The following is a 12,678-nucleotide window of genomic DNA, read 5'->3' as shown; positions in this document are numbered from 1 at the left end:
GGATACCTGTAATTGGCTTTGTGTTTATTGTTTTGTTTAAGTACCGTCTTGTATTTGTAGCTGTTGGTTTTCCAAAATTAATAGTCTGTGAGATTGAATAAGGAGCACCATTACCAATCTTCTCGACTTCCATATTCGTATGTTAATGATCCAGATAATTATTAAATATTAATATTTCTCAAAACTCAATTTATTTAAGCATAACAAAATAAAAAAGGTGTAATTATTATATTATTTCGAGAAATAGAAAAAAAATGTGTTCTGATCCACTCACATTTTTATTAACCAACTAGTTTCGGCAACAACCTGTTGCCCTCTTCAGGGTTTAATTTATTACTAAGTACTAATTATTTTTATTACTTTTTATTACTAAGTATTATTTATTACTTAGTATTTTTATTTCTCGAAATAATATATCAATATTATCCAAAAAGTTAATGCTTTCAATATTCAAAACGTATATTTATTTTTCATAAAAATGTGACATTTCGCTCACTACTTTCAACAACGTCATAAATAAAAATCGAAAATTTTAAGTTGTGCAATTTTTCGGAATGCCCTGAAAATGTACTGTATCTTAGGAAAAGCGGAATATTTTGACTTAATATTTACCCGCTACAGGGTAGAAAGTCTAGTTTTTGCATTTGGAAGAAAAGATATTGTTTAATAATTTTTTTAAATATACTAAATATTTTTCAAATGGAGAAAAAACCTTTAGGTTTTACCTAAAAAGATTTGTTGCACAGTAAAAAGTTCAATAAGTGGCTTGATATTTATTTTCAATACATTTCATTATATTCTTAAACTTTAAAAACGATTTCCTGAAAACTCTAGTTTTTTTTTATATATGACGTTGTTGAATTAGTGAGCAATTTGTGCTTTACATCGAACATTTTTTTTCAATAAAAGGTGTCGAAGCTCATTTCTTGTCGAAATTCAAAATCATCATTTTTTTTTTTTTAAACTATATTTTATTTGACATAATTAACATTTAATTAAATTAATTGTGTATAAAAAATTAAATGCGCCAAATGCACTTTTTTTCCAAAAATAACCTATATCAATAGAAAATGTTTTATTTAAAATTAATCAAACACGGTAAATGTAAAACAAATTGTGATGAAAATGAGACAATTTACTTTTCGATAAATAAAATACGATAATGCGTTCCATGCCGAAAGAAAACTCAATTTTTACGTATTTTTTTTGACGTTTATTCATATAAAATAACTTATAAATTGTTAAGGAGTGTAACAACTTCGGACTTATTTTTTTTTTATAATTTAAAAAAAAATTGTGACAAATAAAAAGTTTTTCATAACTACAATAGAAAACTGTCTAAAGACATTTGTTTTTGCCGACGCACAAAGGGGCAAGATGACTCGAAAATCGGAAACAAATACAGAAATGAAATAAGAGAGTAGAGTGTATGGTATTTTTTTTCTTGAACACTGACACCAGTGCATTATTTCCCCCATCACATAAGTTGGTCACTTGATTTGTCGCGTGTTATGGTAAAAGGTCAGTGAAGAAGCGGTTTGCTTCCGGTCAAGAAGTACGTATAAACCGGCGACTTTTGCTTCCGATACTTTAACCACTATTTTCTCATAACAAAGCGGGTTTTTTTTTACATGATTCACATACCTTTGGGTATATACTATGTATATATTATGGAGTTATGCTATTAGAATGCGATTTACCAGTTTATTGATTTTTATTATTTAAAGCCTACCATATAGTTTATAGAAATACGAAAAAAAAACAAGACATGTTTTTAATCGTTACTTCCAACTTCGATCAATTTATCGTTAATTATTGATCACCTCATTACAAGCCTTAGACAATTACCAAAGTAATAAATAAAACATTTCCCAAATGAAGTTTTAAATTTACTAATTTAGCCAAATATTTAGCTGTATAATATGAATGAAAGTGATGACGATAGTTAGTCATCATCGAAAATGTGTTAAATTTTGTATTTTAAATAATTTTTTGTGTTTACTTATTATTCCGAATCTTTTATGAGCTGTATGATATTTTTTACATACCAACATTATTTTAATTTTATTTAAATGGATAAAACACCAAATAAATTATGTTGTTTAATTACTCTTACCAGTAACTAATCAAGTTAAACCTATTGTATTAACAAGTATTGTATTAAATGCACCCAGTGAATTGTGTCCGATTTTCGAGTCAACTTTCCCCTATGTGCGACGCTTCAAAATTTTTCAAAACGTCTGGCGTTCATCAAAAAAAAAATACTGTATATAATTATATTACAGTATTGTATAAAGCATTGTAATAAAAAGAAAAAATAAAAAAGGAATATTTATAATAAAAAATAATTATTAAAAATACAACAGATTTAACGATATTTTTTATATTATTTCGAAAAATAAAAACACTTTGTGTTTTGATCCACTCACATTTTTATTAACCAACTAGGTTCGGCGCTAACCTGTTGCCCTCTTCAGGGTTTAATTTATTTATATTTATGCATAAATTAAACCCTAAAGAGGGCAACAGGTTGTTGCCGAAACTAATTGGTTAATTAAAATGTGAGTGGATCAAAACACAAAGTATTTTTATTTCTCGAAATAATATATCAATATGATCCACAAAGTCAATGATTTCAATATTCAAAACAAGATATTTTTATGTCTGATTTTTTTATGCCCGCTATTTCTGATTTTTTTTGCGTACCGCAGGTTGAGAACTGCTGTATTAGAGAACGAAAATTAGTGGTCGCCGGTAATAAGGTTAGACCAAGAACGCTCGGGAAGGATACCCTCTTCCCCTAGGCCATGCAACCACGATCCTTTCGTCCTGAGGAAGAATAACCCGCGAGCCTCGGGAGATGTCCCATATCCCATATACTCCCGTTCATTGTGGATGCAGTCTCCTTTCTGGAAGGTCTCCCAGTCGGGACACTTCACAGCCATGAAATTCTTTGGGTGGTAGAAAGATTCGTAGAAATAGATGTAGCTCATGTGATGATCGCCAATAATACCATGTCCCTGAGAAACCCCTCCATTTGGAAAGAAGTCCACGTGTCCTTTAAAAAACGATAAAAATAGAAAATAACAACAGTGGAATTATGTACATTTTAATTGTTCTACTCTCCTGATCCAAAAACCATTTTTTTCTTATTAAAAAATGGATTATTCTCCCTACGAATGATATATCAATATTAGAGATAACAACATTTTGAGTGTATTTTCTGTGTATATATATATATATATATATATATATATATATATATATATATATATATATATATATATATATATATATATATATATATATATATATATATATATACATATATATATATATATATATTTATATATATATATTAATATACACACATATATATATATATATATATATATATATATATATATATATATATATATATATATATATATATATATATATATATATATTAACTTAAGTACAAAATTATATTAAATAATAAACGCTTTCTGCAGCACTGAACCTGAAGAGGTCAATACGCAAGTAGATACGACCGAGTAAAGATACCGTCCTCCCAATCTGCATAACCATTAAGAGGCTAAAATTCTAAGAAGAATACATGTTTCAGATGCAAATGAATTTATTTAAAAAATATATAAACCTGAATAAATTTTTTAAAAATAGTCAAGTTTATTGATCAAATTTTTTTATATGTATATATATATATATATATATATATATATATATATATATATATATATATATATATATATATATATATATGTATATATATATATATATATATATATATATATATATATATATATATATATATATATATATATATATATATATATACATATATATATATATATATAAACATATATATAGCGGAAGGAACAAACTAGAGAGCGATAGTAACTTGAAACAGTGTCACCATAATTGTTTGGCATTCCGTTATAACTTATAACATATAAGACCATTTATCAAATATTGAAACGTTTAAATACAATTTAAATACAAAACACATTTGAACCCACCTAAAACACTGTTGGTCCCTAAATTTCCCATGGCTGTGTGGATGATGTCCACGAAATCGGCATCCGCGGAAGAGAGTTCATACCCAGATGAACTGTTGAAGTTGCATATACCAACAGGATCAAGTCCAGTAATCCTGCCTACTTTGGTTCCGGACAGAGCTTCAAAATTCTTTCCCGCAGCTGATGCTACTACTGCTCCAAGACTTATACCGGCAATGTGAATATCCTTTGGCGAAATACCGCCTAAAATAAATGTAGACGATTAAAATATTGGTTTTATAATAATAATATTACAAATAAAGTGATTTAAATTGTTTCCGAATGCTTTGATGGTAAACTTTAAAAAAAACTAACCATCCATCCGCTTATCAGCAGGGGTAGGCAGAGAGAATATAATGCAAAGCCAATGTGTCTTTGCAAACAATCTTCCCCTCTTTCACATTCATACATCTCATCATACGAACCCACCGCTTATTCCGAGTCCTCACTTCTTTCACGTATTTGAGATACTTGATCATGCCAAGTTTTCGTCGATTTTCTCCATCTCAAAGCACCTTTCTTAATTTTTATTCATAATTCTAATCTCGGCCTAGCATTTTTTCTTTATATCACCTTTTATCATACATCATTTTGCCGCACCAAAGGTTTTTTCCTCGGTCTTTCTATGCTTCTATTACCAATCACATAAACCTCATAAATTTATTTTTCTATTCTTTCCTCACTCGTTCCTTAAACACATCCAATTTATCCCAACACATCTAACTTAATTTTATGGATAATGCCTTATTTCAGGCTTGTATTTTTCCTTATTTCACAATTCTATCTTGTATTATACATCGCTTTGCCGCGATGTATAATACAAGATAAAATTAAATTTGTCTGAGAGATTGCATTTCGATGGCATTCAGCTTACTTCTATTCATTCTTCTTTTGCCGACTGCTTCACTACCAAACATATCAGGACTCCAGTGTACGTATACTGCCAGTTTAGCTTTAGCTGTTGTCATCTTTTTGCTATAAATGATTTCAGTGGACCGTTCACTCATCTTTCCATTACTTTCCATTAATAGTAAACATACTACCCGAATAAATGAAGTCTTCTATCTGTTCCAAAATTTCCCATCCAGATCTAGATTCATCTCTTTCAAAAACTATGGCCTTGGATTTGTCAATAGTCATCAGCAAATCATTTTCACCATCAGCGTCTGCACGTCTTCTCTGATATCGACAAAAAGCTCCCTACCTCTTAGTGTATGTAAATCTTCGTTTAGAATAACCTACCCTTTACGAAGTCAACCAACTGTCTAGCAAGTTCCTCGCCTACGAACTTGGCATAAGTAAAAGACCCCACAACATCATGGACAAATATATCACCCGCGTCCACAGATATAAGGTTTTTTTTTACATTTCGAGACACGGCTTTCTTTACCAACTCTAATGTAAGACCTTCAAATTTCGGAGTCAAACCTATAGTAACCATGAAAAGGGGATAGTCTTTATTGAAATTTGAATCGTTCAGCATTGATACTGCACTCTTTAGCGGATAACGTGTCTGGAACAAGACAAAACAAGGAAAAAGTGTTAATGTCGCACAAAAATCAGCAATAAAAATAAAACTTTACACACCGCTTACTCCTTTCAACAACGTCATAATTCAAAAAACTTGATTTTGCAGGAGATCATTTTAAAAGTTTAAAAATAAAATATAATGAAATGTATTAAAAATAAATATGAAGCCACTTTTTGAACTTTTTAGTGTGCAACAGATCTTTTTAGGTAAAACCTAAATATTTTTTCTCCATTTAAAAATATTTAATACGTTTAAAAAAATAATTAAACAATACCTTTTCATATTATTTTTTGATATCTCATCAAAGATGAAGAAGAATATGGAAGTCTGGGCATTTACGGGGCTGACGACCGTCATAGGCTGGTTTAAGTGATCACTTTACACACGTGTAACATTCACCAATTCTACCCATTATTGACAACCACACTACTCAAATTCTTGGAAGTTCTATATATATGAACCAATTTAGAAACCTTGTTCATGAATCACTAGAACTTCACTAGAGACATCTATTAGTGAGATGTAAAGAAGCTTTTTACTAAGCAGAAACTCTTATATTAGTATGTGAGATCCGAATCCTGGATCATAATCACACACATGAGAAACGCCAGAAAATACCATTTTCATTTTTATTATTAAGCTTGTAATTTGACCAGATAATGTATTTACAACATTTTGTTACAAAATGTTGTTACAAAATTAGTTAATTGTTTTGTTACACTTAATTGTTTTGTTACAAAATTACAAAATATTGTCAATACCTTTTCTTCAAAATGCAAAAACAACACTTTCTGTCCTGTAGCGGGTAAATGTTGCAATCGATAATGAAAATAAAAATTGCTAGGTGTGATCAACTTCGCCTGGCAATCTGGCGCTTTACTCCAACAAACCGTCTTTCTTCCTTCTTCTTTTTTAGCCTTCTGTTGCCCACAGTTGGATATAAGCCTTTTCTGTATCCTTATACTTATCTTTCATCGTTCATTTAGTATAATACCACTTTGATAAGTACTAATTCGTGACTACCGGTTTCGCAAGAATCATTTCATGATCAAGTCATTAAATTAAAATTATTACGGTCTGACATTCATACAAAAATAAATATTTTGAATGGGTGAATGAAGATAAACGAATAATTCACCCAGAATGAATCAATCTGTTGTTTATAAATTAAATTGTTCCAATTGTCCAGCATGGATAGTTTACATGGGAGAAACATCGCGTAAACTCACTATCCGAATTGAAGAACATCTGGGATGCATTAAAAATAATTATTTTTCTAAATTTGCTACTAACCTTATTTCTAAAGACCATATATATTTAATCAAGGGAGTATAGAATTTTCACATGTATGTATATAAAACTGGTCTTTATTTAGATAATCTAGAAACATTAGAAATCAGTTATGCAATTAATAAAGACTTACTCATAATAAATAACCAACTAAATTTAACTTCCAGTTTACTTAAGAAAATAATCCCATTGTGATTCATTTGTTTTAAAAACACTGTATTTACTCATAACAACGATTAGTTTTAAATTTGAATCGTGGCTCTCCAGTTATTATAATCAGTGAAAAGGTGCGATTTTTTCTTTATTTTTCATTAAAACCTTTATTATTTTTTATATAAATCCCAAAAAACCTTATTTGAGTAAAGCTGAGCGGTCTCAAACAAGTTTATTGAATTAAGAATGGTAAAACAGCTAAAAAATGAAATGCTTACCACGTTCCCTTCAAAGAACAGGTTGACCACAACAAGAGACAAATCCGGTTCCCGTTCTGTGCCTTTAATCTGACTGTATTGCACATTGCGAAGCTTCTTAAGCTTTTCACCTGAAAATTACATGATCGATTTACTTTTGATCTACTTTTCATTTTGTCTACAAGGTCAAAAGAATAGAATGCCTCACCACTCTGTCTTTGCAAACATTCTCCGCCTCTTCCACATCCATGCGTCTCCTCATTCATTTTTACAGTTCTTTCCTCACTCATACGTTCCACATGTCCAAATCATTTTAACACACCTATCTCACGGATATATTTTTAACAAATTGATGAAATTTTTATGCAAATATGTTATACTTAAATGAATTTTTAAACCAACACTCACAATTTGAATATGTAAACACCCTTGAGAAAGCTGTGTCCTTTGCTTGACTTGTCAACATTAGCAAACAGCTCGCGAATAACACCACAATGAACTTCATGTCTCTCCTTAAAAACAACAACAACAGCATTAAAAATTATCAACTAAGCTTTCAAGGTAATTTACACATCAACTACCAAAAGCCGACTAGGATGGCTTTTCGTTTCCAACCCTAAGGACCAAACACCTATTAGTCGGATATCCTACCCTACGTACTAAAAATAATTTTCAGAATTATGTACAACATTGTATCATTTAAAAAGGATAACTATGGAAAAAATTCAAAAATAAATATGCATTATTATTTGTCATAAATGTACACGTCAAACACAATATTTTTGCACTTGTAATTTTGAGCAAAAATTGTCGTATTGTGATTCATTCTACACACATTTTTTTATTTATTTAAAATATTGTCTTCAACATGTAAAATTTTTGACAAAAAATAGTACATTTTTATTTTTTAAATGTTTTGTTCCTAGTTAAAAACATATAAGACTCACCCCTACCTAGACTCCATACCAAGGAATTTTTTATTTTTATTTTTTTTTTATTTTAATTTCCTTTGTTGAATTTACTTTGTTTATAAAAAAATGTAAAACGAGCTCCCTCTTTAAACACAAGTATATACCATACTTTATAAGAGAGGTAGAAACGTTATATTTGAAATGTGTTGTATATTTACCAAGTATTTTGTATTATTTAAATATGTATTTTGTAAATTAAAAAAAAAAAAACAACAATAATTTTTTTTATATAGTGATAAACATAATGAGAATTTTTCCAGTACGTAGGGCAGAAAAACTGACTTTTGGTAGTAAATATAATAAAAATCACAGTACTTAAACGATTGGTTCAGAAATTATGAATTTGTTAATTGCTTGTATTTTTTGCTATAAGTAAAAATTTGCTTTGTTTTTAAAGCAAGTCTTTTAAAAATTCGTATATAAATAAAGTGATAAGATGGGAATATGGAAGTCTAGGTATACACAAGGCAGGATATCTATTGCAAAAATCAAAGGTCGCAAATATACCAACTCGCAGGCCAGATGCTGCCTGGCAAAGATTTTTATCCGGACTCCCAAACATACCAAATTTGGCATTTGAATAATTTAAAAATAAGAAAAGCCTTTATTATTACTACAATAACATTGTTCCTGCTTTTAATTTATCTGTAAATGTAAAATGACAGCAAACAAGGGAGTCCTGGTTCCAAACCTAATGTGTGAAGAAGCGAAGCGTGGAGTTGGCAAAAGTAGGATGAAAATAGACTGAATGCTGTCGAAATGTGATCCCTCTGATGAATGTCCGTCAAAACGATGTATGATAGATGTTCGAATGGTGAAATAAGAGAATAATGCAAAGCTGAGTTAAGCATTATCGATAAAATTAAGAAAGGTGTGCTGAGATGGTTTGGACACGTGGAACGAATGAGTGACGAAAGAACGGTAAAACAATTTTTAGTTTTATCACATTTATTATTACCTAGTACTTGAGAGCCGGTTACTTCTATATTTGATATCTAATAACACAGCCACTCTTTGTCAAAGACTAACAATAAATATCATTAAATGTTAATTAAACAGAATATTTATGAGACAGAAACAAATTGTTATTGAAGAAATGGTATTTTTTGTTCGTCTTAATTTTTAATATTTCTTTCCCGTACTATTCGTCTATAAATTACTCGTGATCCGAAGGGGGGTACCAAAAGACCCCACTTCATATATGTATTGAAATCGTCATACGCAGTTCGCAACAAGTACCAAATCGCCTCCAGCTGAGTCATAGGTGCCACGTCCATTACAACGCGCTGTCATATTTTATATAATTGTGGCATATTTTATATATTTTATAAACTTTATTAAATAAATAAACTTGGTTTTTACGATTTTTTTTATTGATGTATTTTTTCTCCACTCACCTCACTAGCAAATATTCCTATATTTAAAAATTAGTATATGTTTAACCTTGATGATGACAAGGTTCTTGTCGAAACCGGTTGGAGAAAAAATGTACTGATAAAAAGTGCTAATAAAGAATATAAACATGCTAATATATAAGTACGTATTTCTCGCGGTATCGACTGATTGTGATTTATATCAAAAACGATATATTTCGAAACATTTAACGATTTTAAATTATGACAAAAGAAAGGTATTTTTTTTTCTTAAATATTATTTTTATGATTACAAAAAAAATTGTTTAAGAAGCTCTTATAATACTTAAGTTATTGAATTATAATTCGTATATAGGGGATTTCAATCCCCCTGTTAGATCCGACTAGGTTAATGCACTAAGTTGCATAATATGATTAAATTATTACGTAAAAGAAACTTATGTGTATGTTCATAACAACTACAGTCCAAATTTCATAGATGTTTTTGCTGAGGTACGACAATGATACTTGGACCGGTGTATAAGAAATTAATTTCCATAAATATGTTAATTTGTTGTCAACCTGTGTGTTCAAATAGATTTACCAAGTGGTGGGGCAAATAAGCAAGGCTACAGTCATCTCAGGATGCCTGAAAAATTCTTTATGGAAAAACCCTGACAAAATTAAAATGTACAACTTTTTTGTGGATATGGTATGGAATGCAGAGCGGACACCGCAGTAACAAAAAAAACCTGCTAAGAATTTCAGAAATGAAGACTCTAAGGAAGCATATCTGGCAAGTCTTGCTAATATTATATTGGGTCATATAATATTAGCAAGACTTGCCTGAGCAAAAAAGTCTGAGCGGTTTTTTGGTAAATCTTTGATCAAAAAATTTCTTAATTGAAAATCAAATTTAATGAAGTATGTATTGACCACTATTTTTTGTGATCTCTTGCCATTTTTCACCATCATAGAACTTCTGTGGTTTATCATCGAAAAACTTGGCCAAGTGATTTTCAGCGGCTCTTCTGTCGACCAATTTTTTGCCATCAAGAGAATTTACAGAGACCGATACAAATATGAATCAGACAGTGCAAGATCCGGACTATATGGTGGATGCATCAAAACTTTCCAACCAAGTACCATCAATAAGTTCAGAGTCATCAAAGATGTGTGTGGCCGGGAATTGTCATGATGGAACACAACTAATTCTGGTCGTTCTTTCTGGATTGCTTCGTTCAAACGGTCAACAGGACTGCATTGATGGTTTCGCCAGGTTACAAAAACTCATAATGGACAACTCTCTTCCAATCCCACCAAACACTCAACATAACATTGTTTGCCGATAATCCAGGCTTTCAAGGCGTTTCTGGAGGGTCACCAGCATTTGAGCATGATTACATGCATTTGATATTATTTTTTGATATCTCATCAAAGATGAAGAAGAATATGGAAATCTGGGCATTTGCGGGGCTTACGACCGTCATCGACTGGTTTAAGTGATCACTTTACACACGTGTAACATTCACCAATTCTACCCATTATTGACAACCACACTACTCAAATTCTTGGAAGTTCTATATATATATGAACCAATTTAGAAACCTTGTTCATGAATCACTAGAACTTCACTAGAGACATCTATTGGTGAGATGTAAAGAAGCTTTTTATTAAGCAGAAACTCTTATACTAGTATGTGAGATCCGAATCCTGGATTATAATCACATACATGAGAAACGCCAGAAAATACCATTTTCATTTTTATTAATAAGCTTTTAATTTGACCAGATAATTTATTTACAACATTTTGAGTGTGTCCAAATACTTGTTCACAAAATCTGGATTATCTCCAATTACAGGAGTTGTTTTAATTTTATTTTTTGATATCTTATCAAAGATGAAGAAGAATATGGAAGTTTTTAAAATAAAAAGCTTCTTTACATCTCACCAATAGATGTCTCTAGTGATTCATGAAGAAGGTTTTTAAATTGGTTCATATATATAGAACTTCCAAGAATTTGAGTAGTGTGGTTGTCAATAATGGGTAGAATTGGTGAATGTTACACGTGTGTAAAGTGATCACTTAAACCAGCCGATGACGGTCGTAAGCCCCGTAAATGCCCAGACTTCCATATTCTTCTTCATCTTTGATGAGATGTCAAAAAATAATATGAAAATAACTCCTGTAATTGGAGATAATCCAGATTTTGTGAACAAGTATTTGGACATACTCAAAATGTTGTAAATAAATTATCTGGTAAAATTATAAACTTATTAATAAAAATGAAAATGGTATTTTCTGGCGTTTCTCATGTGTGTGATTATAATCCAGGATTCGGATCTCACATACTAATATAAGAGTTTCTGCTTAATAAAAAGCTTCTTTACATCTCACCAATAGATGTCTCTAGTGAAGTTCTAGTGATTCATGAACAAGGTTTCTAAATTGGTTCATATATATAGAACTTCCAAGAATTTGAGTAGTGTGGTTGTCAATAATGGGTAGAATTGGTGAATGTTACACGTGTGTAAAGTGACCACTTAAACCAGCGGATGACGGTCGTAAGCCCCGTAAATGCCCAGAATTCCATATTCTTCTTCATCTTTGATGAGATATCAAAAAATAATATGAAAATAACTCCTGTAATTGGAGATAATCCAGATTTTGTGAACAAGTATTTGGACACACTCAAAATGTTGTACATGCATTTGATATTCTCGTATTTCACCCACTTTTTTATAATCTTTAATGATTTGCTTCAAAAATGTTTCGATTTCATTGCGTTTCAGCAGCATTTCACTAATGGTAATTCGGTCAGTAAAATTTCTTAGCGTTAATTTGTGTGGCACTTAAATTGCCCTTCTTTTTGTAGCTTGCTCTTTTCAAATAATTGCAAACTGCCATGTGGTTGATGTTTAGTGTCTCCGCTATTTCTCGACAGTTTGCATATCAGTCTTGCTCCACCAATTTAAAAATTTTATCGATTTTTTTCTATGACTAGAAGGAGATGAATCTCCACATCAATTTTTTTTGACCAGCAACCGGGTTTCATCGAAACCGAC

The 12,678-nt window shown here is 30.6% G+C and overlaps 1 protein-coding gene across 1 annotated transcript; it reads right to left on the bottom strand.

The window, feature by feature from the left end:
* Nucleotides 1–2,655: 2,655 nt before the first annotated feature.
* Nucleotides 2,656–9,299, bottom strand: LOC148308055 (pancreatic lipase-related protein 2-like). The gene is made up of 6 exons (XM_088262390.1): nucleotides 9,219–9,299; nucleotides 7,698–7,801; nucleotides 7,311–7,420; nucleotides 5,301–5,571; nucleotides 4,020–4,262; nucleotides 2,656–3,058 (listed from the first exon to the last, which is right to left on the bottom strand). The coding sequence occupies exons 2-6, from the start codon at nucleotides 7,792–7,794 to the stop codon at nucleotides 2,742–2,744; spliced, it is 1,038 nt and encodes a 345-aa protein (XP_088118516.1). The 5' UTR covers nucleotides 7,795–7,801; nucleotides 9,219–9,299; the 3' UTR covers nucleotides 2,656–2,741.
* Nucleotides 9,300–12,678: the final 3,379 nt, after the last annotated feature.

The sequence above is a fragment of the Brachycentrus maculatus genome, unplaced genomic scaffold, assembly GCF_059751285.1.
Source record: "Brachycentrus maculatus isolate JH-2025_06_01 unplaced genomic scaffold, ASM5975128v1 h1tg000178l, whole genome shotgun sequence".
Taxonomy (NCBI): domain Eukaryota; kingdom Metazoa; phylum Arthropoda; class Insecta; order Trichoptera; family Brachycentridae; genus Brachycentrus; species Brachycentrus maculatus.
The sequence above is the reverse complement of the archived record's forward strand: the minus strand, read 5'-3'. Positions and strand labels throughout refer to the sequence as shown.